The 27,914-nt window shown below is 53.4% G+C and overlaps 6 protein-coding genes across 8 annotated transcripts; 4 read left to right on the top strand and 2 right to left on the bottom strand.

Annotated features, from left to right (window-relative positions):
• Positions 1 to 404: 404 nt before the first annotated feature.
• Positions 405 to 3,646, top strand: NCU02233 (glycosyl hydrolase). The gene is made up of 3 exons (XM_954553.2): positions 405 to 1,294; positions 1,357 to 2,610; positions 2,667 to 3,646. Exons 1-3 carry the CDS (start codon positions 911 to 913, stop codon positions 3,339 to 3,341), a joined length of 2,313 nt encoding a protein of 770 aa, XP_959646.1. The 5' UTR covers positions 405 to 910; the 3' UTR covers positions 3,342 to 3,646.
• A 1,284-nt stretch (positions 3,647 to 4,930) lies between these two features.
• Positions 4,931 to 12,327, top strand: mik-1 (MEK kinase-1; the record flags this gene model as incomplete). Of its 2 annotated transcripts, XM_011396810.1 has the most annotated exons (4): positions 4,931 to 8,743; positions 8,825 to 9,143; positions 9,273 to 11,460; positions 11,524 to 12,327. In XM_011396810.1, 4 exons carry the CDS (start codon positions 6,116 to 6,118, stop codon positions 11,642 to 11,644), a joined length of 5,256 nt encoding a protein of 1,751 aa, XP_011395112.1. In that variant the 3' UTR covers positions 11,645 to 12,327. The 2 variants fall into 2 exon arrangements, with proteins under 2 accessions (XP_011395112.1, XP_011395111.1); XM_011396809.1 differs by having other exon boundaries at positions 6,116 to 9,143; positions 11,524 to 11,739.
• Positions 12,328 to 13,625: 1,298 nt separating this feature from the next.
• Positions 13,626 to 17,639, top strand: gh47-6 (glycosylhydrolase family 47-6). Of its 2 annotated transcripts, XM_011396812.1 has the most exons (3): positions 13,626 to 13,983; positions 14,094 to 16,843; positions 16,958 to 17,639. In XM_011396812.1, the coding sequence occupies exons 2-3, from the start codon at positions 14,340 to 14,342 to the stop codon at positions 17,322 to 17,324; spliced, it is 2,871 nt and encodes a 956-aa protein (XP_011395114.1). In that variant the 5' UTR covers positions 13,626 to 13,983; positions 14,094 to 14,339; the 3' UTR covers positions 17,325 to 17,639. The 2 variants fall into 2 exon arrangements, with proteins under 2 accessions (XP_011395114.1, XP_011395113.1); XM_011396811.1 differs by having other exon boundaries at positions 13,626 to 16,843.
• Positions 17,640 to 18,144: 505 nt separating this feature from the next.
• NCU02236 (hypothetical protein) lies at positions 18,145 to 20,995 on the bottom strand. The gene is made up of 2 exons (XM_954402.2): positions 19,657 to 20,995; positions 18,145 to 19,595 (listed from the first exon to the last, which is right to left on the bottom strand). The coding sequence occupies exons 1-2, from the start codon at positions 20,595 to 20,597 to the stop codon at positions 18,803 to 18,805; spliced, it is 1,734 nt and encodes a 577-aa protein (XP_959495.1). The 5' UTR covers positions 20,598 to 20,995; the 3' UTR covers positions 18,145 to 18,802.
• A 638-nt stretch (positions 20,996 to 21,633) lies between these two features.
• Positions 21,634 to 26,221, top strand: NCU02237 (GRC3; the record flags this gene model as incomplete). The annotated part of the gene is made up of 2 exons (XM_954403.2): positions 21,634 to 24,114; positions 24,412 to 26,221. A coding segment is annotated over one exon (2,417 nt), but the record flags the coding sequence as incomplete, so codon positions are not given.
• On the bottom strand, positions 24,053 to 26,613 carry NCU02238 (pantothenate transporter liz1). Its single transcript, XM_954404.2, has 3 exons — positions 25,619 to 26,613; positions 24,552 to 25,531; positions 24,053 to 24,459 (listed from the first exon to the last, which is right to left on the bottom strand). Exons 1-3 carry the CDS (start codon positions 26,142 to 26,144, stop codon positions 24,424 to 24,426), a joined length of 1,542 nt encoding a protein of 513 aa, XP_959497.1. The 5' UTR covers positions 26,145 to 26,613; the 3' UTR covers positions 24,053 to 24,423.
• Between the last annotated feature and the right edge of the window lie 1,301 nt (positions 26,614 to 27,914).

Here is a 27,914-nt window from a genome sequence, read left to right as displayed (position 1 = left end):
TTTTGTAGGGGTTAACTTCTCCTTCCTACCCCTTTTAGGAAGCGCTTTGAGAGTGTGGTAATTTTGGAAGTGTTTAGAGATTCTGATAATAGTTTTAATACTGCAATCGAATTGCTGGGCGAATTGGCGATACAAAACTCCGGTATTTCACGATGCAATTATAGCTGCACATTCTGGCTCTTTTAAATCTTTTTTAAACCTTCGTATACTCTGGGCATCTCCGGTTAAATGGCGACCAAGATCAGCTATTTTGGCCGGGAGTTGATGGAATTGCAAAGGTTTAAAGAAAAGGTAGTTGTAGAAGTAATGGCGGGGTGGAAGGTTGATGCAAATGCAGGGTGGGGGGAGGTGACAGTATTTTTTGATCATTACTGTACTTAGCTCATCCTGTCAAGTGATGGAACGAGTTGGGTCCGTTTGCGGTATTCGTCCCTCCTACCGGACATCAACTCTTCAGTTCCTTCTCTTCCAATTCCCATATACCTTCCGTATTCCCGTCTCTCTCTCAAACTTTCAACCAGTCTGGTTAACGAACGGGCGGGGTGTATGCGATGGGGAATCGTTGAGCTGGCGGACCTTGGCCCACGCCCCCGTCTTCCCCGTATCGTGTGTATCCGCCCAGTTCCCCCGACGCTAAACCCCCGACGTCATTGGGGACGGGAAGGCCTAAACGTCGACCACTGACATGGAGCCGAGCAGGCAAAACATGGGATCAACGACGAGCAGGCGGGAACTACTCAACACCGACCGATCATCCCAACTCGAAACTTTTTTTCCTGACTTTTCCTTGACCTTTTAACCTACCACATAATCCATTAATCCGTATACTGGTTGGTATATTGACTCTCCATTACCTTGTGCATCATTGATACATCGCCAACCAACCAGGCATATCACTGCCACCACCAACATGGCCGGCTTCCGCCTCACCATCGAGAACGGCTCCTTTCGGGACGTCCACGGGAGACAGATTACCCTACGAGGCATCAATGTCGCAGGCGACGCCAAGTATCCCAACAAACCCGAGCAGCCTTCCCATGTCGGCGAGAACTTCTTCGATGGCGACAACGTCAAGTTTACTGGACGACCATTTCCCAAGGAAGAAGCCCACCTCCATTTTTCGCGTCTCAAGCGGTTTGGATACAACACCATCCGCTATGTGTTTACGTGGGAGGCCATTGAAGCTGCTGGCCCTGGTATCTACGACGAGGAATGGATACAGCACACCATTGACGTTCTGCGCGTGGCCAAGCGCTACGGCTTCTATATCTTTATGGATCCTCACCAGGATGTCGTAAGTGGATTTCTCTCTTGTGTAGTTGTTGAGCTTGGGAAGCTAACATTTGTGTGCCACAGTGGTCTCGTTTCTCAGGCGGCTCTGGCGCCCCCATGTGGACGCTATACGCTGCTGGTTTGAACCCACAAAGCTTTGCAGCAACGGAGGCGGCCATTGTTCATAACGTCTACCCAGAACCCCACAACTTTCCCAAGATGATCTGGTCGACAAACTATTACCGACTCGCTGCCGCAACCATGTTCACACTGTTCTTTGCTGGGCGAGACTTTGCGCCAAAATGCATCATTGACGGCGTAAACATCCAGGACTACCTACAGGATCACTTCCTCAGAGCCTGCGCCCACCTTGCCCAGCGGATACACGAGGCAGGCGACATTGAGAACGATGTGGTGTTTGGCTGGGAGAGTCTGAATGAGCCGAACAAGGGAATGATTGCCTACGAGGATATTTCTGTCATACCCAAGGAACAAAACTTGAAGAAGGGGACATGTCCGACCATCTGGCAAACCATACTTACGGGGTCTGGTCGGGCGGTTGAGGTTGATACGTGGGACATGGGCGGCATGGGTCCGTACAAGGTTGGAAGGGCGCTCATTGATCCCAGTGGTGAGCAGGCGTGGCTACCGGCTGACTACGACGAGTCTCGCTATGGCTACAAGAGAGACCCGGGGTGGAAACTAGGCCAGTGTATATGGGCTCAACACGGTGTTTGGGATCCAGCCACCGACTCCCTGCTCAAAAAGGACTACTTTGGCAAGCATCCTGCGACGGGCGAACATGTCGACTACCCGTATTTCAGTAACCGCTATTTTATGGACTTTTTCCGTAAATACCGGGACACGATACGATCGATCCACCCCAACGCCATTATCCTTCTTCAGGGACCCACGATGGAGCTGCCTCCCAAAATCATTGGTACTCCGGATGGCGATGACCCTTTGCTCGTATACGCGCCACACTGGTACGACGGCATCACCCTCATGACGAAGAAATGGAACCGAGTGTGGAATGTCGACGTGATAGGGATTCTTCGCGGTAAATATTGGAGCCCTGCGTTTGGCATCAAGATTGGAGAAACGGCTATCCGGAATTGCTTCAAGAACCAACATGCCACCATGAGACAGGAAGGTCTTGATTACATTGGGAATCACCCATGCGTGATGACCGAGTTTGGCATTCCTTACGACATGGATGACAAGAATGCCTACAAGACGGGCGACTACTCGAGCCAGTCGGCTGCGATGGATGCCAACCATTACGGTGTTGAGGGGGCGGGATTGGAGGGCTACACCTTGTGGCTCTATATGACCAAGGTATGTATCAAGATATGGTCAACTCTTGCCAACTTGAAGCTAACCGACGATTGTAGAACGACCATGAATTGGGAGATCAATGGAATGGAGAAGATTTGTCCATCTTTTCGGTGGATGACAAGCTTCTTCCAGAGTCACCTGTCCCAAAGTCACATAGTCGCGATGGGTCAAGCTCTAGCATTGCGACTCCAACAGGCACTAAAGATGATGACTTGGACGACGACAGCAGCGTGACCCCAGCTAACATCAAGCGCACGCTCACCAATCCATCTATATCGTCAGTGAGCACGCAACGGCAGCCGGAATTGACCAACAGTCCCGGGTACCGCGCAGCCGAGGCATACGTGCGTCCAGCACCCATAGCCACGGCCGGTACCGTCAAGAAATATGGGTTTGACCTCCGGTCATGCCAGTTCCACGTAACAATCCAAGCTCCGGAGGCGGCCAAGCCGGACACCCCAACGGTGGTCTTCTTGCCCGACTACCATTTCCCCAAAGACGCGTGCCAGGTGGAGGTAAGCTCGGGCAAGTGGGAGATTAGGAGTGACGAGGAAGAGACGACGCCGTTGCAGAAGTTGAGGTGGTGGCACGGAGAGGGAGAGCAGACGCTTCGGGTCACGGGTGTGGTCAAGCAGGTCAATGGCAACTCGAGCGAGGGAGCCGAGGTGGGATATTATGACCAAGTCTTTAACCAGGCTAAAGGGTTTTTGGACGCTTGTGTTATCATGTAGGGAAGGGTGTTTGGGCTTTGAACTATCAAGCAAGTAATGAGACGATTTCGAATGGGAGTCTCATATTGGTACCGCTGAAGTGAAGAATGTTTTGTCGACAAGGGATTTATATACCGTGCCCTGTCGTTGATGTGGGGAGACTGGTGTAACAGTCTGGGGTGTTGAATAAGCTTTGAATAAGCTTTGAACATGGCAGAATCGGTCAGATGCCGAAACCCAGTTTCCCGAGGTCCTAGTCTATGTAGTAGGATCAAAGTGAAACAGGAGCAAAGCATATACGGGGGAAGTTTTGGGCGGGATCGCCGGTAACATGTACCTTTTTTGTTATTGGTGTCTTTACGCAGTTTCGAAAGAGTCGGTCGGTATCTGCGAAGAGGTTTAGGTAAGGATGTTTCAGATGGGTCGGGTCGGCATAGCTGCAGCCTCTCCCCGAATCGGTCCCAGGGTTGAAACAGCAGGCGACGACGGATTGTCAGGGAAGCCCGGGAGCCCGAAGTGGAGAGTGTGAGGTGAAGCACGGAGAGTTTTTTTTTTTTTTTTTTCATTGTTTTTTTTTAAGAAGGGAACGGGGCCGCCAAGTCGGGTCGGGTCTATCAGATGCACGGGCGGGGGACGGGGGCCCGGTTAACTGGGATCCTTGCAGTTAAAAGCACGGATTAAGCGGAAACCACCGGTTTTGGCGTCTGTTGAATGTTGATCACTTGGTGATATGAGCCGACAGCTTCCACATGACAGACGTGAAAAGAACATTTGAAGTTGGGTAGGGTCGGGTCTGTTTCGTTCGATCCGCTGAGTGCCCGCCCGGTTTCTTGCTGGCGGCTTTGAAATTTGTACACTACCTACCTAGATAGGTCTGAGTGCAGAGGTTCGCTTCCATGTAGTGTCGGGTGGTGTCCACGGGTACCGATCTTGGATCTGGTTGTTCCACTTCCTATATGCAGACACCTCAGCCTGTTAAACCCCAGCGAGGTCACTATGGTACCGGCCAGGCGAGCAGGGGAGCCTGGGTGCACTAGAGGTAACAACGTCAACGCCGCTACGGCACAAGGTACGTGTACACTAGGTACCTACATACCGCCCGAGACAGCTCGGCGCTGCTACCTCTACTTCTATGTAGCGGACAGTGGAGAGAGGTAGAGGTAGAGGTAGAGGTAGGTGGGTGACCCCGGCGACTGGACGGGCCACGGTGTTGGGCTTAGGTCCCTTCTCGGGCTTTGCTTGGGTGGGTAATGGGCGGGCAAAACCGTACATAGTGCGGGACAATTTTCCCCTCCCAGCACACACGCCCGAGCGACACGTTTTGGACGTGCTGCCATCTCGGAGAAAGGATCTGATCTGGATGCACAAAAAGACACTTCACCGAACAAGGCCTGTCGTATGGTGTTCTTCATGCGCGACCGGAGTCTGGCCCGGCCGCGAAAAGATTGGGAATCCATCGCTGGACATGGGCAAGGGACGGGAAGCACATATGCCTAGGGAAATCACGAGCGGGCAATTCAGAAAGGGGTCATTTCACTCGGTCATCTAATTTCAGTGTCGTCCGATACCTTCCATTTTTATCCATCGGTATTTTTTTTTTTTTTTTTTTTTATCGAGTCAATTTCCAGTCGGGCATCGGGTCACGATCTGACCAACTAATTACCTACCTTACCAACACCAACACCAAACAAACGACGAAACAAGCTGAGCTAGACGCAAGATCGTGGTCGTTGACGTTGACGTTGTCGTACCACTCACTACCATACCACACAGCAACCACACCTCCTCTTTGGTTCAATCCGTCAAGTTGTGTCAGCTCAGCCAACCACACAATAGTACCGTACCTGTTCTGTCCACCGATCTCAACCTCGATTAGGTGGTTGCCATCTCCATTCCTCATTCAGCTTCCATCTATCCATCCTGTCAGTCACACAGTAACACACACAAGACACAAGAGACTATCCCGTCGCCATCACCTCTACACTACCTACCTAGACCTACTACCTCTAGACTGTACCTCTTCTCTCCACAGCATCGTCGACCGATCCTACCTAGAGGTAGTCCAGGTACCGGATATACCCAGGTAGCTACCTAGCTAGGTATTGCCTATTTGAAGCTATCGCCCATCTAACTACCAGAGGAGGCCGTACCTCGGGACACTACCTCCCGTCTACCTACCCACACAGGCTATACCACCTGCCGCGAACCGACGGTTTTGTCGTTCCTGTCGCAGCAGTTACCCCGACCTTTTTTGTTATCTCAACTGTGCCGCAACCCAATAGCTCGAGTCCCAATCAGACGAGTCCGGGCCCAACAACCACAACACCCTCTTTTTTCAGTTCAGGGTTGTTGGTCGTCGAAGACATACGCTCGTTTGTCTCTATCCCCATCTTCGACGACAACATCCTCCACATGTCACGACAGTCTAGGTAGACTCTAGGTATCCCACCAGCAGCCCGGCCCATACCTTGCATTCGCTTTCCTGTCTTTCGTTGTTGTTGTTGTTGTTGTTATCTGTCTCTGCGCCACACGTCAGGCTGCTCTCGTCCCGTTCCAGCAGGTACTATCCAGCAAAAAACATCAGACGACTCGCGCAAAAACGATCGGCCTCAGCCTTCCCCGCCCCGCGAACCTCGATCAACCGATAGTCCGTGGCCGGCCACCCTTGCCGGCCATCACATACATATCTCTACCGCCATATACCGCCAGACCCATCCGTGGCAATCGCTTGATCGCCTTACTTTTTGTTCCCGACGACATCGCTCAACACCCGCACCTAGGTGTTGCCTCCGGCCATGTACCAAAATGGCCAGAGGGACCCTCCGCGGCCCTTTGCGGTCCCGCCGCCGCCGCCGCCCATGTCACCCCCGCAAGTCGGTTCTGGAGTTGCAGGCATCAACAGCGTCATGAACATTCCTCCTCCACCCCCTCGCTACCCGGGCGCACCAGGAACTGTGGGCGGATCCTTATTGCCGCCTCCTCCCGGCCCGCCTCCTGGGAACCCGGGTTTCCCTCCGAGCGCAATAGCCCCGCCGAGCGCCTTGGGCGCTGCACCCTGGCATGGCGCCTGGGGACGCCCATACAACGGACAAACCGCCTTCAATCTTCCTCCTCCTCCGCCTGGTGGAAATGGCGGGCTACAGGCCTACAATCCCTTGTTACATGCGCAGGCGGCTGCAGCGGCGGCAGCGGCGGCTGCGTCTGCTTCCAATACCCCAGGTCCCCCCGCTACCTCGATCACGATACCTCCCCCGCCACCGCCAAGCGAGCAAATGAGCGCGACCTATATTCCATCGGCCGGCGACACGTATGGTGAAGGTGTGGGCATTCCTGGCTTGGGACTACCTGAGGAGTTGGGTGGCCCAGGGAACTGGACCGGGGCCGAACAGCAGCGCTTGGGAGGAACATCTATGGAGGATGCGCATAGGTTGCACGCTGCTCCCACGGCGGACCGGGGCTTATCGACCACCAGCAACACCCCCAACAGCTCGTCGGCTATTCCGCCCGAGTTGGCAGCGCAGTGGCCGCTTGATAGGGTCCTGATGTGGCTTCAGGCAAACAGCTTTTCCCAGGACTGGGTGAATACGTTCAAGGTCTTGAACCTTCATGGTGCGCAATTTCTGGAGCTCGGCAGTGGTCATGGTGGTCGCGGAAACTTTGGTATGATGCATCAGCAAGTATATCCGCAGCTGGCGCATGAGTGCCAGATGAGCAAGACGGGCTGGGACCAGACGAAAGAGCGGGAGGAGGGCAAGCGGATGCGACGAATGATCAGGGGGATCGTGACGGGTCGATCTGTAGATCCATCCAAAGTTGCCGCAAGTGGAGGCGCGCAAGGAGGAGCAGGAGGAGCAGGAGGAGGAGGCCATGCCCGCAGAGAGTCCGTCAGTGCAAGCGTCCCGCCTAGTGCAGGTCCCGATTCTGCAGATTCTCCAAACGTGGAGTTCAGCAAATCTCATCTCTTTGTGCAGGAAGAGCAAGTCCAGTCCGGACCCAAGGCCCCGGGCCCGGGCTTCGCAGGCAGGAGATTCTCCCAATCGCGCGCAACGACGATGCCGCTGCTGACAAGTACCATGTCATCAGGTGAGCCAAATCACCGTAGCATGATGAGGAATCTGGATATAGACAGCGCCCGTCGTCACAGCCCGAGCACCAGTAACGTGAGCGAATCGGGCGACCTAAACGCAGGTACCTTCCGTACGGTCGGGAGAGAAAGGCAGGATAGTCCGATCGGTGGCAGTCCTAACCCTTCTTCTGCCCTCTTCCCTTCTAACGCTGGCAACACGATCTTGTCATCGTCACCACATCGCAGCGGCAGCAGGTTTGGTCATCGTTCGCGCAACAGCAGTGATTCAGTATCCTCAAACGCAGCACAGTACGGGTCTGGTATTCCTGCCGATGCCGCAGCCATGTTCAAGAACGGAAGCCTCGCCGATATGATTAAGAATAGCTTTAACTCAAACAACCCTGATCGTCGAAACGGTCAAGATGGTGGTCGGCCCTTGGGTGTCGTTGAAACAGGAGACAGGAGTGCCGGGACTGACCCTCCGAACAGCGCCAAGGGCCCAAAATCGTTCTTGTCCTTCTTGTCGCGAAACAAGAGAAAGGAAGATGGAACATCACCCGACGAGCTGGATTCCCCCACCAGTCCAGCTACCGGCTTCAAGGCTCACTCGCTTGGCAGTCGTGCCGGTCATGTCAGCGAAACCTCGCTCGATCAGCGCCCCGGTTCAAGTATCTCGACTCACGAGCACAGTGTCGGGTTCCAGAGCGGCCATAGTAGGAAGAAGAGCGTGGTATCTACTCGGGTTTATCTCCTCGCCACTCTGGATCACTGGAATTATCGCATGTTGGATGTTACTGATATCGACTCCGCTCATGACCTGAGACAGCTAGTGTGCATCAACCTGGGCCTACCTGACAGTGAAGGCGCGGCAATCTACGTGACTGAGCTGGGCAAGTTCGACCATGAGGAGCCCTTGGATGATATGAAACTACTCACGAACAAAAGGCTACGGGCGGACGCAATCGGTACACTAAAACTTTTTGTAAAACCGGGCGGTTTGACGAGTTCGCCATACCCAGGTCCCGGAACCCAAAGCGGTCAGCCATCATCGTATGTTCCTCGCGACGCCCCTCCCATGGACGAGGAAACTTTCAACAGGCTAAACGGACAAAGGCAGCGTTCTAGTTCATCGCCGCCGACGTCAAGGCAGAATACGATATCCAGCAAGGACCGGGACGAGAAGATGCCAGTGCCGGAGCCAGTCGAGCACAAGGCAGAGCCCCCGAGAAAGCACGCAATCAAGGAGACAAGCCCGATCGGAGAGACGACACCGTTCGGTATTGTCGGCAGGAAAGTCGACTTTGACCAGCCCCGACTCTCACCCTTCGAGGACAAGAGGCCCGATCACCTGTTTCCGGTACGAAAGGCACCTGCACCACCAGGGGACCCATCGGCTACTTTGAAAAAGGTCAATTCACTGAGTAAGAAAACTGGACAGGGATTCCGACCTAGCACGGCGCATGCCACCCAGCACCATCATCATAACGCCATAGATCATGGATACCACCAGAGACGAGTATCGACGGATATACGCGAGAACATGACGTCCGAAAGGCAGACGAGGAGGCCAGCCGCCATAAGAGGAACCGCCGAAGTGCCATCACCATCAGGAGGAATCGGCAGTTTGCTCATCAATATAGGGGGCCACCTGGGTGGCATCGGTCATCCTGTCGCTGGTGGTGCTCGCGCATTATCACCAAACCGTGTTGCCTCAGCGCCCGTCGGGCATGGTGGTGAGATGAGCGAACAGCAAAGAGGTAAGGGAGTCATGTCTTTAGTCGAACTAGGGCAGCACGCGAGATCGAGCTCAGATCAGCGAAGTTCTCGTCATGATCAGAACCACTTGCTTGATTGTAGAACAGATGCTAAACTGCGGTACCAAGCAGCACGCGCGCCGTCACCATCACTTAGTCCCAATGCTCGTCGGAGACCAAGCGAGTCTCATATCAGCCAGCAACAATATCAGCAGAATCACCGACCACCATCATCGCAGCAGCATCATCCACATCTCCAGCACCAGGCACAGCCACAGCCACAGCCACAGCCACAGCAGCAGCAACAACAGCAACAGCAACAACAACAACAGCAACAATACCAGCCGAGACAACAGCAGACACAGCAACCACAGCAGCAACAACAAGCACAGCAACCACAGCAGCAACAACAAGCTCCGGCTCAACACGAGGAGTCCAAGCGCAAGTCCCATGGTCCAGATGTGGATTTCAGCGATAACGATGTGCGCTTCACCCCACCTCCTGAGAGTGAATCCCTCAACGCCAGTTCAAACCATCAAGACTACGCAGACGATCAAGATGATTCGGACGACTCTGATGATGGCCTCTTCGCGGTTCCGATCTCGAAAAACAAGACAGCGGAGACGTCGAAGACCAAAGATAATTCGGGCGGGAGCGATGAAGGACTCGGCAAGCGCCCAAGCTTGAAGGTGGCGACCGATCGCTCCAAGAAGAACTTGTCCGTGGCATTCACTACTCCTCAGGCCAGCCCCAGAATGGCCTCGTTCACGGACGAAACTGAGCATGCTAGTGTGCCAGCTTCCTCGGGTCATGGTCACCGGCAGTCAGCGCCTGTTCCATCGGGGTCATCGAAGGAATGGGAACAGGATGAGACGGAGTGCAAGATTGGCAGGCGCAAGTCCTTTATCGAGAAGGATGTTTGGGCCAACCGTCCCCCGACCGACGCCCTTATCAACAACCTTGAGGACTTCTTCCCCAACTTGGATGTCGACCAGCCGGTGCTTGAGGAAGGCGGTGACACGGAGGTTGAGGTCGATGCCCCGTCACCGATTGCCGAGGTGGACGAGAGCCAATTCCAGACACGGCCGCAGCCGATGGCGGAAACCATGGCTCAGAGCAACACGGCGGTTGCCAGCAGTAGCAACAACAACGCTCCTATGCTCCCGCCGCTAAACAGGGTTTCTTCAGCTTTCAACGAGAGCGATACCCTGGGGTCTGATGAGTCTACGCTCAAGGCGCTGGAGTCACGTCCACCGTCGATGGTCTCTGGCAGTGTGCGCCGCTCTAGAGGCCTTGGCCGCATGAAGTCTATTCGTGAGGTGGCCCGTGGTGCGCACGAAGCCCACAAGCGCTATACGCAAACGTCGATGCAGACGAACGTGGCCACACCGGCAGTTCCCAACGCGACGACCAACCTCATGCGGCGAAAGAGCACAAAGATGTTCAACGCCAACATTGTGCAGATCGAACCGAGGCGGGGGTCCATTCTGTCTACCATTCCCCAGGAGACCCTTCCCACGCAAGACAACATCAACACGCTACCGAAGAGACAAACGACGTTCCGCTGGTTCAAGGGTCAGCTGATTGGCAAGGGCACCTTTGGCCGCGTCTACCTCGGTATGAACGCGACAACGGGTGAATTCTTGGCCGTCAAGGAAGTCGAAGTGAACCCCAAAGCCGCGCAAGGCGATAAGAAGAAGATGCAAGAGCTGGTGGCCGCGCTCGACCAGGAGATTGACACGATGCAGCATTTGGATCATGTCAACATTGTGCAGTACCTCGGCTGCGAGCGCAAGGAGACCTCCATCTCCATCTTCCTCGAGTATATTTCGGGTGGCTCCATCGGCTCGTGCCTGCGCAAGCACGGCAAGTTTGAGGAGCCCGTGGTTGCGTCTTTAACGCGCCAGACGCTTTCCGGTCTGGCGTATCTGCACCGCGAAGGGATTCTGCATCGTGACCTCAAGGCGGACAATATCTTGCTGGATCTGGACGGCACGTGCAAGATATCCGATTTCGGCATCTCCAAGAAGACGGACAACATCTATGGTAATGACAAGACCAACTCGATGCAGGGGTCCGTGTTCTGGATGGCGCCCGAGGTGATCCGGTCGCAGGGCGAAGGATACTCGGCCAAGGTGGATATTTGGTCGTTGGGCTGTGTGGTGCTGGAGATGTTTGCGGGCAGAAGGCCGTGGAGCAAGGATGAGGCGGTTGGGGCGATTTACAAGATTGCGAATGGCGAGGCGCCGCCGATTCCGGATGATATCCGGGAGGAGATCACGCCGATTGCGATTGCTTTTATGTTGGATTGCTTTACTGTGTAAGTCTTTCTCTCCTTGTTGGCGATGATGACCGTTTATATACTAACTATGATAAAATCCAGCGACCCAACTGATCGCCCTACCGCCGACGTCCTTCTCTCCCAACACCCCTTTTGCGAGCTGGATCCTAACTACAGCTTTATGGATACGGAGCTGTATGCCAAGATCAGGGGTACTTATTAGTTGAACAACGGAACGCCGTCATCTCTTGTATGCTAGCGGGCTTTAGTCTACAGGAGGATACATACCGCCGACAACCCCTGTGATGTGCACAAACGAAAAGAAAAAAAAACCAAACACACTTGAAGATATCTGCTTGTGTTTTCACCATGTTATCACGGACAGGAGGAGGCCCAGGAGAAGAGAACTACTGCGGGGGGGTCCTATCACCCTACCCTACCCTACTTATGAAGAGGAAAACTTGCGCAGGAAGACTTGGGGGAAATCGAAGCAGTACACTAAAAGTAAATAATGAAGTGGACCTCAAAAACTGGCCGGAGAAGAGAGAAAGAAAAAAAAAATGAAAATAATAGGGGTAATGGGACGGATACGGTCGGTCGATCGGGGTGTGGTGTCAGTCAGGGTTTACCATAGGTATTTAAAGGGGGGAGTGGGTTGGGGTGGGGGCTGTCCCCAAGGTTCGGATCGTTCAATGTCGGAAGGCAAACGAGTGAAATCTTTTCCCAGCGCGTATCTCTCTCTCTGTGGTTGGAACTGTGTTGTCTGGCGAGTGTGTGTTTGCGAGTGTCTGTATGTATTTCTGTGTGAGAGCAGAGGTGCCCCTGGAGAGGGTATTTATTGTATGTTGATGATGTTGAGCTGGTTTTCACTTTAGAGATTATTATATATAGTACGGTATCTCTGGGAAGCAATCGATCGAACAGATTTGGCCTGGCCTACCTAGGTAGAAACATGATCTGCCTCGTAGCTATTCACTGCAGTATCTGTGCGAGATAAGTAGGTATTGGATTAACTGCGAAGAGTCAGTGAGAGAGCAAGTTCTGACTTTGTGGGTTGAGGTGTTGTTGATCGTGTGATATTATGCTGTACAGGTAGAGGTAAGTAGTGGCGAGATTCCAGGTTGAGACAGTAGTGAAGTGACTCGACTCCTCTGGAACGAAATGTAGTTATCATGTTATCGGAACATTTCTTGGTTTCATTACCTGTCGTGGCAAGTGATATCTGTAGGCTGGTAAATTTTCTTTTTGTCTCGATTGTTAAATGTGATATTTAGCTCAGTTCAAGTTGTGTTGTCGTCACCTTTTCCATAAATGTTTTCTGATTTGATTTGATTTGATCTGATCTGATCTGATCTGATAGCTCGGAATCTCATCCGATCTGATTTAACTGTAAGCCGTTCGTCTCAAGAATACTTTGTAAGACATGACATGGGATGAGATGAGTATAGGCATTGAATGCAACCAACTCGTAGATGGGATGGATGGGCGATAAATAGAGGAGCTGTCTGTCGGTTGGAACCTAACTTGCTCGGCATTAGATATCCGTTGTTGCTACTATTCTCGGTATGTATCGGTGATGCAAAATGTAGTCGCTCGCATGGTTGATACTTACTGTATGTAACTTGATGTGAAGGTGAAAGGTACCTACCTATGTACCTAGCTTTGAGGCTCTTCTGATATCTCCGTTCGAACGTTGTTGTTCTTTGCGGGCAGGATATCCCAACTGATTACGGTTCTAGGTCTAACGGGTACTGTAGACAGAGTCCACCGCCAACTTCCACCGACTTGTTACACCTCTTGTTGTGTCCCTTGTTTCGGTACAGGTTTCCCTCGGAAGATCGAGACAGCGCCAAGCCGCCAGGGGACTTTTACCTACAGAAAAAGGTGGAGGGGGAGGGTCGATCTTGGCAGCTTGGCATGTAAGTCATGACCAATAGGGAAACCAATTGACTTGGCAAACGGCACATGGCTTTTCGCGGCCCTGAGCTCGTCTCCGGGGCCAAATCCACCCACTGCAAGAGTGGAATCCACTGAACGATGGACTTGACGATCCAAAGGGGGGAGGGAGGGGCCCTGGGGCCGCCGCCGTCAGCCAAGCCATTAATGGGCATTCTGAGGAAGGGTGAAAGTGGGGGGGGGGGGGGGACCTGGAGAGGAGAGAAGAGGAGAGGAGAGGAGAGGAGGGGAGGGGAGGGGAGCGACAACCACCGTCCATTCCTTTTTCGTTTCCTGTTTTCCGTATTCTCTCTCTCTCTCTCTGCTTAGTTCCTTCAGTTCTCATCTTGACACCTGACACACTCCTTTTTACGAACCGACGACCGAGACTCGGATTCTTCACTCTTTTCATTCCATAGTACACCAACCACCTTGGGTTGTGGTGGTCTACCTACCAGAAGCAGACGGACTGTCTTCCAAGAGAGACTCGGTTACAGCTTCCCTCGAGGGGACGACACGTTGGACCGTCAAGTCCTTTTACCCTCTTCTTGGCTTTCGGCTTCTAGAGATAGTTGCCGTATACATACATACATACATACCTAGAGAGGTACATACCACAATATCCATGTAGGTTACATACTACTGAAGTCCAACCTAACAACACCCTTCTCGGCATTGTTGGATATCTACCTATCGACGAGCGAAACCCCTCCTGATCAGCCATGCCATACCGTTAGATATCGGTTGTTCTCCCTTGAATCCTTCGAATCTACTACCTCCAGGTAGCTTCCAGACTACCTACCGCTTCCTGTAAACACGCGACACTTGGGGATCCAAAACCATACCTAAGCTCTCTCAGGGCACGTTCTGCGACCACGTCCCCTTTTTGTCCCTAGCCGACCGACGGTCCTTCTCGACTCTGCCCTGCTTGTGAATCTGGCCACGCCCATCTCCCGCTTCCTCGGCGGCCATTCGTCGCTACCATGCTACCTCTACGCATACGAAGATACCGCCCGTTTCTCATAGGCGCATTCATCATTCTTGTGCTGCTATACCATGTCTCCCAGAACTCGGACTGGGAGCTCTCACAATCCGCTTTGTACTCTCCAAAGAAGGCACCAGCAGACTCGGCTGCCAAAGACAGACTCAATGTTGAATACCAACCGCCACAACCGCCGAAACCTACGTCGATAGCGCGCGAGAAACAGACTACAACTAGTGCGCAACCTACACCTAAAAAGGAGACGGGGATCAGGATTCCGCAGCTCAAGACCAGCAACGAAGTACCAGGCGGCTTTGGCCTGCCCACTTCCGCCCCTACAGTCGGAAAGGCGCATGATCACAGTGCCGCCGAGGAGTCGCATGTTGCCGTGAAGCTGCCCGATCGACCCGTGCCGGAAGAACATGTTGAACCTACGTCGACAAAGGAACACTGGCAAAAACCGAGTGAATGGTTCCCTGTTCCTAAAGAATCCATCATCAAGCTGCCCACCGGGAAACCCAAACCGATTCCCACGGTTCAATTCAACTTTGGCGAAGAATCTCCCGAGGCCAAGGAGAAGCGAGTGGCTCGTCTGAACAAGGTCCGGGCGGAGGCGCAACGCGCTTGGTCCGGTTACAAGAAGTACGCCTGGGGCCATGACGAGCTTACGCCCGTCACCAGAATATCTAAGGACCCCTTTTGCGGCTGGGCCGCCACGCTTGTCGATGCGCTGGACACGCTTTGGATCATGGGGCTGAGGGAGGAGTTCGATGAAGCCGTCGAGTATGTCAAGGAGCTTGATTTCACCTACTCTGCGCACCGCTCCGAGATCCCCGTGTTTGAGACGACGATCCGCTACCTAGGTGGTTTTCTGGGCGCATATGACGTATCCGGTGGTGAAAAGACAAAGGCCGCGTACAAAATCCTCCTGGACAAGGCCGTCGAGCTCGCCGAGGTGCTCATGAGCGTCTTCGACACCCCCAACCGCATGCCGATTCTGTACTACAATTGGCGCCCGTCTTTCAACGAGAATCCCAAGCGAGCATCTACCCGCTCCGGTATGGCCGAGCTGGGCACCCTTAGCATGGAGTTCACTCGCCTAGCTCAGCTGACGGGCGAGAACAAGTACTATGACGCTGTCGCCCGTATCACGAACGCCCTGGAGGACCTGCAGAACCGAGAGGACGGAACCGCTTTACCTGGAATTTTCCCAGAGAACATCGACGCTTCTGGCTGCAACCGCACCGCTCAGGCTGCTACCAACTATGATAACCTCAGCGATGCTGGAAAGCAGCAGGTCGACGATGCCACAGACCTCGATGAGGAGCCACAGGGCTACACCGCTGGAACGACAGTCCAAGACATCCAAAGTGGCAAGGACCCTCTGGATTTGAATGGCGTCACGAAGCGAGAACTCAACCGACGAACACCCCCGCCCCGTTCTTCAGTCCCAGAGTACCAACCCCCTCCTTGGAAGGGAGCCAAAAACCAAGGCCCACCGCGCGACGCGCAAGGAATGCCCGCAAATTGGGATTGCGTGCCCCAAGGCCTGGTAGCAGGCGGCTGGGGCTCCGAGTCCTACAGCATGGGCGGCAGCCAAGACTCGGCGTACGAATACTTCCCCAAGCAGTATTTGTTGCTAGGCGGGCTCGAGGACAAGTACCGCACCATGCACGAAAAGGTGTCGGCCGCTGTAAAGAAGTACCTCCTCTTCCGCCCCATGGCACCCGGGAACCCCGACATTTTGTTCTCGGCCAAGGTGACCAGCTATGACCACACGGACCAAAAGCTCAATTACGAGTGGGAGGCCACGCACCTGACCTGTTTTCTAGGGGGCATGTACGGCTTGGGCGGCAAGATTTTCGGGAGTCCCGAGGACGTGGAGATTGGCAGGAAGCTTGCTGACGGGTGTGCGTGGGCGTACGAGGTCATGCCGACGGGCATCATGCCCGAGTATTCGATGGTCCTGCCGTGCGCCAAGGCGGATGATTGCCAGTGGAACCAGACGGCTTGGTACAATGCCATTGATACGGAGGCGGAGTGGAGAGACGAGCAGCTGAAGAAGTGGGAGGTTAGCCATGCGGAGTGGGTGCAGGAGGTGAAGATGCTCAAAAAGGAGCATGCAGAGGCTGAGGAGGCGGCGGCCAAGGCGAGAAGTGAGCAGGAAGCGAAGCCCAAGAATACCTACCAAACGGGACTAAACCCTGGTGTTCATCAGGGCATGCAGCAAGATGTCGATTACCACTTGACCAAGAGGAGGCTTTCTGAAGATGACAAGATCGACGTGGCTAAGAAAGTCAACAAGCTCGAAGATGAGCTAGATCTGAACAATAACATCGCTGGCCATGGGCCGCAAGACCAACAGCAAAAGCCCATGTCCGAACTCCTCCTGCCGCCGGAGCCAGAGAAGCCGCTCAGCCATGAGGAGTTTGTCGAGGACAGGATCAAGAGGGAAAATATCCCGCCGGGGTTTGTGTCGTTGAATGATAAGCGGTATATCCTTCGGTATGTCGACCCCTTTTTCTAATTCGCATCCTGCCCTTTCAGTATTCCCCCTTTTCATCTTGTTTACTTTCTTTCAAAACTGTATGACTAACCGCTAAAAAAAATCAACAACAGCCCCGAAGCAATCGAATCCGTCTTTTACTACTACCGCATCACCGGCTCGCCCATCTGGCAAGACAAGGGCTGGCGCATGTTTGAGTCCGTCATTGCCGCCACGCGCACCGACATTGCTCACAGCGCTATTGATAACGTTGCCATTGCCTCTACCTCTACCTCTGCCTCTACTTCTACTCCTACCAAAGATAAAGATGAAGATGACAATAGAAAGCAAACGAAGCCAAGCTTCACAGATAGCATGGAGAGTTTCTGGTTGGCGGAAACGCTCAAGTATTTCTACTTGCTGTTTGCCGAGCCGGATGTGGTGAGCTTGGATGAGTATGTGTTTAATACCGAGGCTCATCCTTTTAAACGGCCGACGTAGGCATATATGGTAGTGTTTTTGGAATAACGGAAGGGAAATGGGGAGTTGGAAAGTATTTTTGTTTTATTTTTTATTTTATTTTTTGGCATCAGTATCGAGTTGGTATTGGAGTTGGCATCGGATTAGCATTGATAACGAAGGGTTGGATAGTCGGTAACGTACGTACGTAACGTAACGTAACGTAACGTACCTTGTGGACTTTGTGGGTGTACCTAGGTAGTTGAAGCAAGCGAGTTGGATTCGAAAAGAACGAAAGATCAAAAGAGGAAGAGAGAGAGGGTCATGGCCGTGAATGAAAGACATGTTACATACTGACTTTGCTTGCTTGGGTGGTGATGATGATGATGATGATGATGATGATGATGATGATGGTGAAGGAACAGTCACCTTGACTAGGTATCATATCTGTGTACCTTATCCCTAAATGAATAGAACCTGTAGGTTTGGAAGTTCGGTAGGTAACAGTACCTCTACGCACCTAAAGCCAAGTCCATCTTCCCTATATACCTAGGTAGGTTTTTACATTCCGAGGAATTCAAGGCACAATACCTACCCCGACATGATATTACTGGGTACCTGTGCCGAACTGAACCAGACCATCCATGCAAGGAACCATCGATATGCACAACGGAAGATGCAGCACAAGAAGAACTCTTAGCATTTACATACTGCGTAAATGTAGGTATATAACACGCCTTGAACGACGGAAACCCAGAAGTAGGTACACCATAGCATGCATGCATGCATATGTACACGTTCATCATCTCTTTTTTTTTCCCCCTTCTACCTGAACTTTTCCCCAGCGAATTGTTTATAGTCAGTCAGGTTTAAACAGGTACCATACAGCATAACACAAAGTTGATATTGACATCGATCCATGACATGACATGAGTAACCTCTCTATATGTATGACCTTTGTGTGAACTTGTACAGATGAATAATTTTGAACGCCGCCCATCGACCGACTAGCCTACCGACTCTTCTTCTTCTTCTTCTTCAAACATGGCTTGACAAATCGCAAACATACAACAAACAACAACAACAACAACTTTCCCGGATGGTTAATGCTGGTATGTACATACACATGACTCGAACAGCATGGCATGGCGTCCATCAGATCTACACTACACTACCATTCCTTCATCCACCCCCTGCCTGACCTTATCGCTCGGTCGATACACATTCCTGCCTGGGTGGTAGTGCTGCTGCTGCTGCTACGCTCTAGGACACCGGGCATTTTTTTGCATCCCCGCGCTATCACCGTCCCTTCTTTCCACCTTGAAGCGCTCAAATAATAGCGGGCGCGGTGAGAGGAGAAGACAGACTCGCAGCACTACCACGTATAGCGAATGGGGAAAACTAGGGGAGATGGATACCGGGCCGGCTGCAGCCACATACCCTCTCGCTTACTGTGCAGTTTTCGTCGTCATCGACGGACGGACTAGACTAGACTAGACTCGATTCGAAGAAGCACCTCTCTAAGAGCTCTTCGACTGGGGAATAGAAGGAGGCAGGATGGGCGTGATCTTCTTGGGAGTGACAGACGTCTTCTTGGCCGCAGCGGGGACAGCGGGGGGAGCAATAGGCGTCTCGGACTTGGCCTTCTTGGAGGTCTTGGTCTCCTTGGGCTCCTTGGGTTCCTTGGTCTTCTTCGTCTTCTTGCTGGGAGCGTCCTCGGAAGCAGTCTCGTTCTTGCGCTTCTTGGACGATTTGGCAGGGGCAGCCTCAGCCATGTCGACGTCGGAATCAGCAGCTTCACCGACGGCATCGGCGCCGATCTTGCCCATGGGAACAGCCGGGGAGGCGCCGATGGGGTGGAATCGCGCCTTGAGACCGGCGGGCTGAGGGCGAGGCGCATTGCCGGTGGCGGGAGCGGAGACGGCGGCGGTGGCGGCGGCCGCGGGGTTGAGGCGGGTAACGCGCTTGATGTGCAGCGCTTGGGCGATGGGCTGCTTCATGAGCTCGTACTTGTCGCCGGACTCGGTGGGGAGGAGGACCTGGATGGAGTGGAGGGTGGTGCCCTCTTCCAGGGTGGCATTATACTCGGCGCCGTTGTGGGTAATGATGGGCTCGCCAGACTGGATCTTGCTGAGAGGGAGCGCGTGCTCCTGGATCACTTCGATGGGAATCGAGGCCGGGGCGGTGAAGTACCAGATCTGCTTGCCCTCGCTTTGGGCCTTTTGGAATGTTCGTGCGACGTCCTTGGCGTCGGCGTTGGCATCGGCCTTGCGCATGTGGAAGTTTGGTGCGATTACCTGAGGCAGTTGAGGACTGTGATGTCTGTTAGTATTGTATACGTTGGCTGGTACAAGACGCGCGAGAGAACACATACCCCGAAGTCTTCTTGGGGGCCGTCTTGGGCTGGGGAGCATCGGCCATCTCCTCGTCGGAAGACGACTCTTCCTCGGAACCTGACTCCTCGTCCTCCTCAGACGACGACTCATCGTCGGACTTGCTCACAGTCTCGTTGGACTTTGAGGTACCATTGACCACTGGCTTGGCCTCGGGGGTCTTGCTGGCGGGCTTTGCAAGTTTGGCGCTAGTGTTGGCTTTTGGTGCCGGCTCCTCATCGCTCTCGCTCTCTGAGCTTGATTCTTCCTCTGATGATGAGGGTGTGGGTTGCTTGGCAGTCTGCTGCTTGGTCTTCGCGGGCGCAGTCTTTGGTGTAGTAGCCTTGGGCGCAGGCTTGGTCTCTTCCTCGTCGTCGCTGCTGCTTTCGTCCGACCCACTTCCACTCTCTTCTTCACTGCTCGACTCGCTGCTGCTCTCGTCCTTCTTGGCCGCCTTCTTCACCGCTGGCGCCGCTGGCTTCTTCTCTTCCGCCTTCTTGACAGGCTTCTTCTTGTCCTCGACCTCCGATTCAGACTCGGACTCGGACTCGGACTCGGATGCGGACTCGGAGTCGGACGAGGACTCGGACTCCTCCTTCTTGGTGGCTACTGGCTTGGCCTTGACGGGTTCTGCCTTGGCCTTTTTGGGGGCAGGCGAGGCGGCGGCCTTGGTGGCTTTTGTTTGCGCCATGTTCGTCTTCTTCAGATTGCTGGCCCAGTCGGCGGTAGGTTCGAGCTTTGTTTCGGAGTCGCTGTCGCTACCGCTGTCGTCACTGGAGGAGCTGCTGTCTGAATCGCTGTCGCTCTCTTCTTGCTTGCCCTTTTTGGACTTGAGTTGTGATTTTTGCTGGGAGAAGACGTTGGTGGAGGTGTTGCGGGCAAGGGCAGCGGCGTTGGCGGCGTGCTGGGAAAGGGTTCCGATGGGTGCGCGAGGACCAGCCATGGGGGGTGGCTTATCTGGACTGTAAAGAAAGGGAAAAGAATTAAGGTGGTGATGGAAGAAAAATTAGGTGGAGTGAATGTCCAAGACGGAAAGGCGCTGTCTCGAACAATTGAGTGCTACGATGTGCAGGGATGAATGGTGCAGTTTGGTGCAGTTGCAAAGTGCTACTAAAAACTAGTCTGGATGTGGGGTCGGGATTTACAGTGTGTTGCAGTTGAAGTGCTTTCTGAAGTGCCTGGGCTGCTTTTGCTGCCGATGCAGAAACGATGCGCTGTTCCTCTTCTGCCCTCTGTCGTCTTTCTGTTGATGTTCACGCAGAAGACAGAAGGAACTGCGGGAGGCAGGCGGAATGATGGCCGTCGCGTACAAAACACGCTGGAATATCAGATGCGCGAGCGGGATTGGGAGTGGAGTGGAAATCAAGGGTCGCTCGAGGTTGCCGACCAAAGTCAGAAAAAATTAGGAGATTGAGGAGCCTGATTGGTTGATTGTAAGAAAGAGCGGAATGTGGGGCATCACAGCTTCGATATGTAGGGTTGACTATGATAGTGTCAGGGCAAGGGTTGCCTATGATGAGGATGGGAATTACACCTAAATGTCCGATGCCTGTGTTCGCCTTTCTTCAGAACATCATCGCTCTGACTTCACCACCACCAGACTAAGTACCAAGTCGTGGTAATATTGTTTGAACTCCAATCATCTGTGATATTATTTTCTCCAAAACACTTGATTTGATGTTTTGGGGATTTTGAGTATCTGAATCATCTCCATACATCCGCACCTCAACCTTGTGCCGTAGTACGTCTCTCGCTGGAAATTCACCATCTTCCCCAACCTTTTTTCCAATTCAACTGAAGAAATGACAACCAAAGACCACCACCATCGGGCAGTCACCGCGAGTCCAACAACCTGAACACTACCGGTGATTTTTGTGTAAGGTACCACTTTCAATGTCGAGCTTCGTGTTCACTTTGCTAATGTCCAAAGCAGTCAACCTGACAACACACACACACACACACACACACACACACACACAAAATGAGTGCATTTGCTGCTCGGCAAAAGCTGTTAGCTGCCGCTGCCAGTGCTGCCGCCACCACTCCCAATATGGACGACAACGACAACGACGGAGATATCATTGACCGCAACACATCCGCCAAGTCCTTCTTCACGAGGGACAATTTCAGAAAGGCACTACAGGCTCAGAAACAGGAGCCTTCCCATCACGTGGACGACACACCAGCAGCGCGCCCCAGGAAGCGAAAGCAGGGCCCCAAGGACCAAGTACCAGCCGAAGGAAGAGATGAAGGCCGTCAGCTGAAATCCCAATTCCCAAATCTCTCAGAACCAATGCCAACAGGTCGGAGGAGGATCATCTACTATTCATCTCAAAGGTTGAGTCAGACCAACATCCAACCAAAGGCCAATGGCCGTATGCTCCTCAAGCTCCTCGATGGAGAACGTTTGGTCATTCTTGGGAGCTATGGTATCAAGGTTCGCGAAGGCGAGCTTACCGTTGCTGGAGCCTTCTTGTCAAAATCGGACCTCGTCCACTGGGTTCATGCTCCCCAATGCCATGCTCTTCCCGTCATCCGCATCACGAACGATGCCACAATCGAGTTGCATCCACACCCAGGAGCTCAGAGCTTGCGACAGCTCGCTAGCCTGAACCCGGCATTTGGGAAGCTATGGAATGAGTCGGATGATGTTGCGCCGGGTCAGGCCAAAAAAGTTTTTCCTACCTTCCAGATCATATTTACCTCGGATGATGCCCCTAAGAGAGGCGGCATTCAGGAATTGGTCTCCCCTGCTGAATGGAACAAGCAACTAGCGGATGTCCTAGACTCTAAGAGAAAGGCTACGCCTGTTGTCTTCCTAACCGGCCCCAAGTCATCCGGCAAGTCCACCTTCGGGCGGCTAATGGCCAACCGTCTGATAACTGGCTCTGGACTCTCACGACAGCCCTGGGCTCCCGTAGTCGTCCTCGATCTCGACCCAGGTCAGCCCGAATTCGGACCTCCCTCCGTCATATCCCTCAACAAGCTATCAAGTCCAAACCTCTCTCCTCCCTTTTGCCATCCCGCTTTGGACCCAAGAACGGCTCAACTACGCGCCCACACCGTTGCCTCCGTCACGCCCAGCCTGGACCCAGACCACTTTGTTGCCTGCGCCCTCGATCTCTTCCACACTTGCAAGACCAACCCCTCACTGAACAAACTCCCACTCATCATCAACACCCCGGGCTGGATCCAAGGAACCGGGCTCGACATCCTATCTGAGCTAATCCGCCAGACAGTCCCGACAGAAGTGATCTACATGTCCCAAGACGGACCTGAGGAGACCGTTGACGGTCTCAAAGCCGCCTGTCAGGAAAAGAAAATCCCCTTCGTTGCTCTCCCCAGTCAACAGCCCCAAGGTCAGCCATCCTCGTCAGTCGATGCCACGACCCCAGCAACCTCGGGGGGAGGAGGAAGCTCAAGAACAGCCCTCCATCTCCGTACAATGCAAACAATGTCCTACTTTCACCTGCTCTTCTCCTCCCTCACTGTTCCTGTCCCCCACAGCCAAAGCCAAAACCAAAGCCAACCCCATCCCGGCCCAACCTGGTCCGCCACACCTCTCACCCACCTTCCTCCCTGGCGTGTTCGCTATCGCGGCCCTCGCCCCGGTTTCCTGGGAATCCTCTGCTACGACCACCAGCCCGCGCCGGACTTGTTGGCCGAAGCCATCAACGGGATGATACTTGCCTTGGTGAAAATTGAAGACCGCGCTGGTGCTTTTAGGGACTTTCCCGACCTTCTCGTCGTGTCTTCCCCACAGAAGCAGCAGCAGCAGCACCAACAGTCTATACAGCAATTCAAGAAGCAGTCCTCGTCCCAAAAACAACAACAACCAGAGTTATTGATCTGCAAGACCCCCCGCGAATCCCTCCCGCACCTCCCCAACCCACAAGGCAAAACGCTTTCCCCCGCACATTCGCGCGTGCTGGGGTTGGTGCTGGTAAGAGGAATTGATGTCAGAAGGGGGGAGTTGCACCTTTTGACGCCTTTGCCTGTGGAGATGCTAGCAGGAAATGAGCAGAATCTGGTGTTGGTGGCGGGCAGGTTCGATACCCCCTCTTGGGCGTATGCGGAGGATTTGCACAGGAGGCAGTGGGAGAAGAATAATGCCGCTGCTGCTAGAAACAAACAGCAGGGTTTGGTGCTTGGTGGTAGTGCGAAGATGGAGATTGATGATGATGATGACGATGGTACTGGGGATGGGGACCAGAGTGACGAGACGGAATCGGTTGGAGCGGATGAGGTTGAGGAGAGGCCGGAGCGGGAAAGGGTTCAGGCGTTGCATGGTGGGACGTCGGAGGCGCAGCCGTGGGTGGAGATGTTGCATGGGAGTCAGGGACGGGCGGCGGGGAGTAAGGTGTGGAGGGTTAGGAGGGATTTGGGAAGACGGTAGATGTGTCAGGACGTGATTAAGGAAGGATGTAGGGGAAAGTGAACGGGTATGAATTGTCTTGAAGGTATGTGGCTTTTCATCTTCATAAATCCATACGGACGAGTCCCGGAGTAGTAGGTACACCCAAAAGTCTTGATGTTATGTACTTGTTCACAGGCCCCCCTTTGATAAAGGGGGATTAACCGCTTAGAAGCGTCGAGTGCATCTCTCTGGATTACTAACAGAATACCCTCACCCACGACTACCTCATCCCGATCGCAAAATAACACCGCATTACCCAAACTCCATACCCATGATCATCTCTGTGCCAACCCTACTGGTATCATCTTCCAAGTCGTATCATTACTAACAATAAATATAGAAAACACAGAAGTTAATAGGTGTAGCGGAATCCAGGCTGGGCATCGTCCTGTTAAAAAAGAAAGAAAAAAAGTTAGTCAACAATTTCAACAACCGACAATAAGAGGAGGGTACAGAACAGATTAGAAAAGAAACACTCACATCCTCAGCCTCCAATTCCTTCTCACCCCTCTCCGCCTTCCTATTCTCCCTCCAGAAAGAGACAGTCAAGCACGCGACAAGCACCAGAGTCAACAGACTGGTCGCAATGCACGCATACAGACCCGGCTTGTAGCCCGTGAGCTTATCCTGCTCTCTAAAGACCAAACTACCAGCGATACCGCCGATGCCACCAAACGACACAAACGTAGCGCTGCAGAACGCCCTCTTCCACTGTCCGCGGATGTTGTTGGCCTGGTAGCTCATCGCCGCCGGCACGTTCGAGTTGGCACCGGCAGTGACCAGGAACACACCGAAGTAGCGGACCTTGGCACTAGCAGCGAAGCCCATGATGGGGACGCCGATGACGGCGAGCAGCGCGTTGAACGCCACAATGGGGCCGCGGATGCGGAAGCGATCGCCGACATAGGCGCCAGCAAACATGACGAAGCCAGCGAAAGCATATGGAGGCGCGACCAAGCACTGCGACTGCGCAATGTTGAAGCCCATGCCCGTGTTGAGGATCATGGGCAGGAAGAAGGAGAGGGCGTAGCTGATGGTGGTGGTGTTGAAGAAAATCATGGCGTACGCCCACACCTTCCAGTCCCGGCCGGACGACAGGTACTTGCTGATGACGAACTTTTGGGGCACAACGTCGCCGCGGTCGGCCTGCACGCGCGCGCACACCCACTCGCGGTCCCGAGCCGAGAGGAAGGACCAGGTCTTGCGAGGGGAGTCGGGGAAGTCGACTAGGAGCCAGTAGCCGGCTATTCCCAGCAGACAGGTCAGCACGCCCTCAATAATGAAGATCCAGCGCCAGCCGGTGAGGTTGGCGAGGCCGCCCATCTGCATCAGGCCATAGGCGAGAATGCCGGCGAAGGCGGACGCGACGCAGCCGGTTAGGTAGAAGACCGAGTTGCGCTTGCCGACTTCGTAGCGTGTGTACCAGGTGGAAAGGAGGTAGACGCAGGAGGGGAAGAAACCTAGTTTTTCGAAGGTTTAGTAACCGAACCTTGATATCAAACACGAAAGAAAGGAAGGAAAAAAAAAAAAAAGAAAGAAAAACTCACCAGCCTCCAAAACACCCAACACCACCCTCAAAGCCGCCAACTGCTCCCAACTCTGGACAAACCCCATTCCAATCATGACGCTCCCCCACAAAAGCGTCAACGCACTCATGTGAATCCTCGGCCCAATCTTGCGGCAGATCACCGTACTCGGCGGCTGAAACAGGACATACGTCACAAAGAACACCAGCGACACGATCGAGTACCGATTATCAATCAGCTTCAGCTCCTTGCCCATGCCGGCAATGTTGGCCGCGCCCAGGTTGGTGCGGTCCATCAGCGACACGCAGTACATGGCGCCAATGGTCATGACTAGCCGCCGGTCAATGTGTCGCTTGATGCGCTTCTCCTCGGCAGGTGACAGGTTAAAGTCCGCACCGCTGGTGCCGCTGGCGATGACGGCCGGGTTGGGGGAGGAGGAGGAGGACGCGGCTGAGGGGGCCTTTTCGGAGTGGTAGGCTGAGGCTTTGGATTCGACGTCCAGACCCCCGGTGTCCATACCACCTGGCGGATACGTGTTGGCGACCATGTTGGTGATGTGTGTGTAAGACCCTCGGTAGGTAGAAGTGGTAAGGTGATAGAGGAGGGAAGACACTCGAAAATCAAGGACCAAAGAGGAAGAGACCGGAGATGGGATAAAGCAGGTAGGTATAAAGGGAGGTGTATGAGATGGGACGGAGGGGACCCGATGATACAAGATGAGATAGATAAAGATCGAGTGACCCAGAGAGGGGAAATCAATGTCTGAGATAGCTACGCAGAATTGATCTGATCCCAACTTGGAAGGAGGCAGCACGCAGGTTGCAATGCGGGGAGAGCTGCCGGGAGATGTAGAGGTACCGAACCGTTGGAGAAGGCAATATTGTGGGTAGGGGTGGTGAAAAGAGGGCGAGATAAAGACTTTGAAAACAACAGAAAAGTAGAGATAGTCGTCTGAGTACACACCTAACTATGAGCTGGTAGGTCAAGTACAACTTGAGATTTCTTATCTTGTGTTTCCTCAAAAGCTCCCAAAAGGACCCCGATATCAACTTCAAGAAAAAAAATACACCTTCAGAAAAGGGCCCTCATCCTTCCTATTTATCATTTCTCCTCCTCCTTCACCACGACCTCCATCCCTTTCTTTCCCACTACACAACTCCCCTCTCAAGAGACAAGAAGAGACAGACCACCACCACCACACCACCAGCATCATCGACTAGTGTACCTAGACCGAGGTTTTGGTTTCCCACTTGCCTTCCTTCAGCGCCATCTTTGCTTGGCTTATATTCCATGTCAATTCGCTAGAGGTAACTCCAATATGGCATTCTCCTAAGGGATTCCCCCCCTCCTCTCTGTCTGTCTGCTTCCTTGTTCCTTGTCTTCCTTGTCTTCCTGCTTGCCCATCATCCAACAAACAACTTACAAGCTCAGCTAGGTAGGTTTTCAGTACCGTAGTCACTCCTGCCTGGAAATCCAGACCCGTCCTCGAAGATCCCGCCCGCCCGCCCGCCCCTCTTTGTTGTTGTGTTGGACGTTGTCGGGAAAGCCAAGACTTTCTCCCCCGCACGCACGCAAAAAGTGTCCAAGGGGAGGCGGGAGGGGGGATGGATGGATACCTCCAGCCCACACGTCACTACCACACTGGCGGATTCGACCCGACCAGGTCGATTTCGGAAAAAAAAAAAAAAAAAAAAAAAAAAAAGGTTGCATCGGGGACTGGGGCTTTGATCCTAGCTCTGCAATATGATATACCTAAGAAAGGGGGTTTGAAGCTTTTCGTCCTATCCGGGGTTCACGGTGAGGTGAATGAACAGCAGGGTGAAAAAACACGACTTTTGAAGAAGCTTTGAGAGGTTACGTATAGTGTAGGTTACTACTAACATTGACAGAGTAGGACTGCAGAAGAAAGAGGGGCAGGGAGGTGACGGACGACGGTGTGAAGTGCCGAAGCTACCCTACTTACCCCAGATTTTGCCCCCAGCAGGTTGGGGTAAAAGGAAGCTTAACTCGGTTAAGTTAGTTTGATCCGTGCCGCCGCGGAGGATGTGTGACAGCACCTAGCTATGTACACTACCTACACTTACAATCGGGATCTTGACCATCTCTAAATCCACTTCCCCGGATTTTGATAGGCTCCGCCCAAGCAGTCTAACAAGGGACGGACGGACAAGGGAGGGAGAGAGAGAGAGAGAGAGAGAGAGAGAGAAAGAGAGCACGTTGAAGCGGCAAATAGGGATGCCCGCGGCTTGGACTTTGGTGGGCGTCCTTTACCGTTTCTGTACAAATTCCCGAAGAATATGGGGTAATGAAGGCTTGG

This window comes from Neurospora crassa, linkage group VII (assembly GCF_000182925.2).
Source record: "Neurospora crassa OR74A linkage group VII, whole genome shotgun sequence".
Taxonomy (NCBI): domain Eukaryota; kingdom Fungi; phylum Ascomycota; class Sordariomycetes; order Sordariales; family Sordariaceae; genus Neurospora; species Neurospora crassa.
Note: the sequence above shows the minus strand (reverse complement) of the source record. Positions and strands in the feature narration are given on the sequence as shown.

What these genes read in the sequence shown, in the direction of transcription:
- NCU02236 (XM_954402.2), bottom strand. Translation starts at nt 20,597, where the DNA reads ATGGCTGGTCCTCGCGCACCCATCGGAACCCTTTCCCAGCACGCCGCC. An exon ending in GCCCCCAAGAAGACTTCGGG is followed by an intron (nt 19,596 to 19,656) that starts GTATGTGTTCTC and finishes CAGACATCACAG; the next exon opens with TCCTCAACTGCCTCAGGTAA.
- NCU02238 (XM_954404.2), bottom strand. Translation starts at nt 26,144, where the DNA reads ATGGTCGCCAACACGTATCCGCCAGGTGGTATGGACACCGGGGGTCTG. An exon ending in GTTGGGTGTTTTGGAGGCTG is followed by an intron (nt 25,532 to 25,618) that starts GTGAGTTTTTCT and finishes TCGAAAAACTAG; the next exon opens with GTTTCTTCCCCTCCTGCGTC. An exon ending in AGGAATTGGAGGCTGAGGAT is followed by an intron (nt 24,460 to 24,551) that starts GTGAGTGTTTCT and finishes CTTTTTTAACAG; the next exon opens with GACGATGCCCAGCCTGGATT.
- NCU02233 (XM_954553.2), top strand. Translation starts at nt 911, where the DNA reads ATGGCCGGCTTCCGCCTCACCATCGAGAACGGCTCCTTTCGGGACGTC. An exon ending in TGGATCCTCACCAGGATGTC is followed by an intron (nt 1,295 to 1,356) that starts GTAAGTGGATTT and finishes TGTGTGCCACAG; the next exon opens with TGGTCTCGTTTCTCAGGCGG. An exon ending in TGTGGCTCTATATGACCAAG is followed by an intron (nt 2,611 to 2,666) that starts GTATGTATCAAG and finishes CGACGATTGTAG; the next exon opens with AACGACCATGAATTGGGAGA.
- gh47-6 (XM_011396812.1), top strand. Translation starts at nt 14,340, where the DNA reads ATGCTACCTCTACGCATACGAAGATACCGCCCGTTTCTCATAGGCGCA. An exon ending in GATAAGCGGTATATCCTTCG is followed by an intron (nt 16,844 to 16,957) that starts GTATGTCGACCC and finishes AATCAACAACAG; the next exon opens with CCCCGAAGCAATCGAATCCG.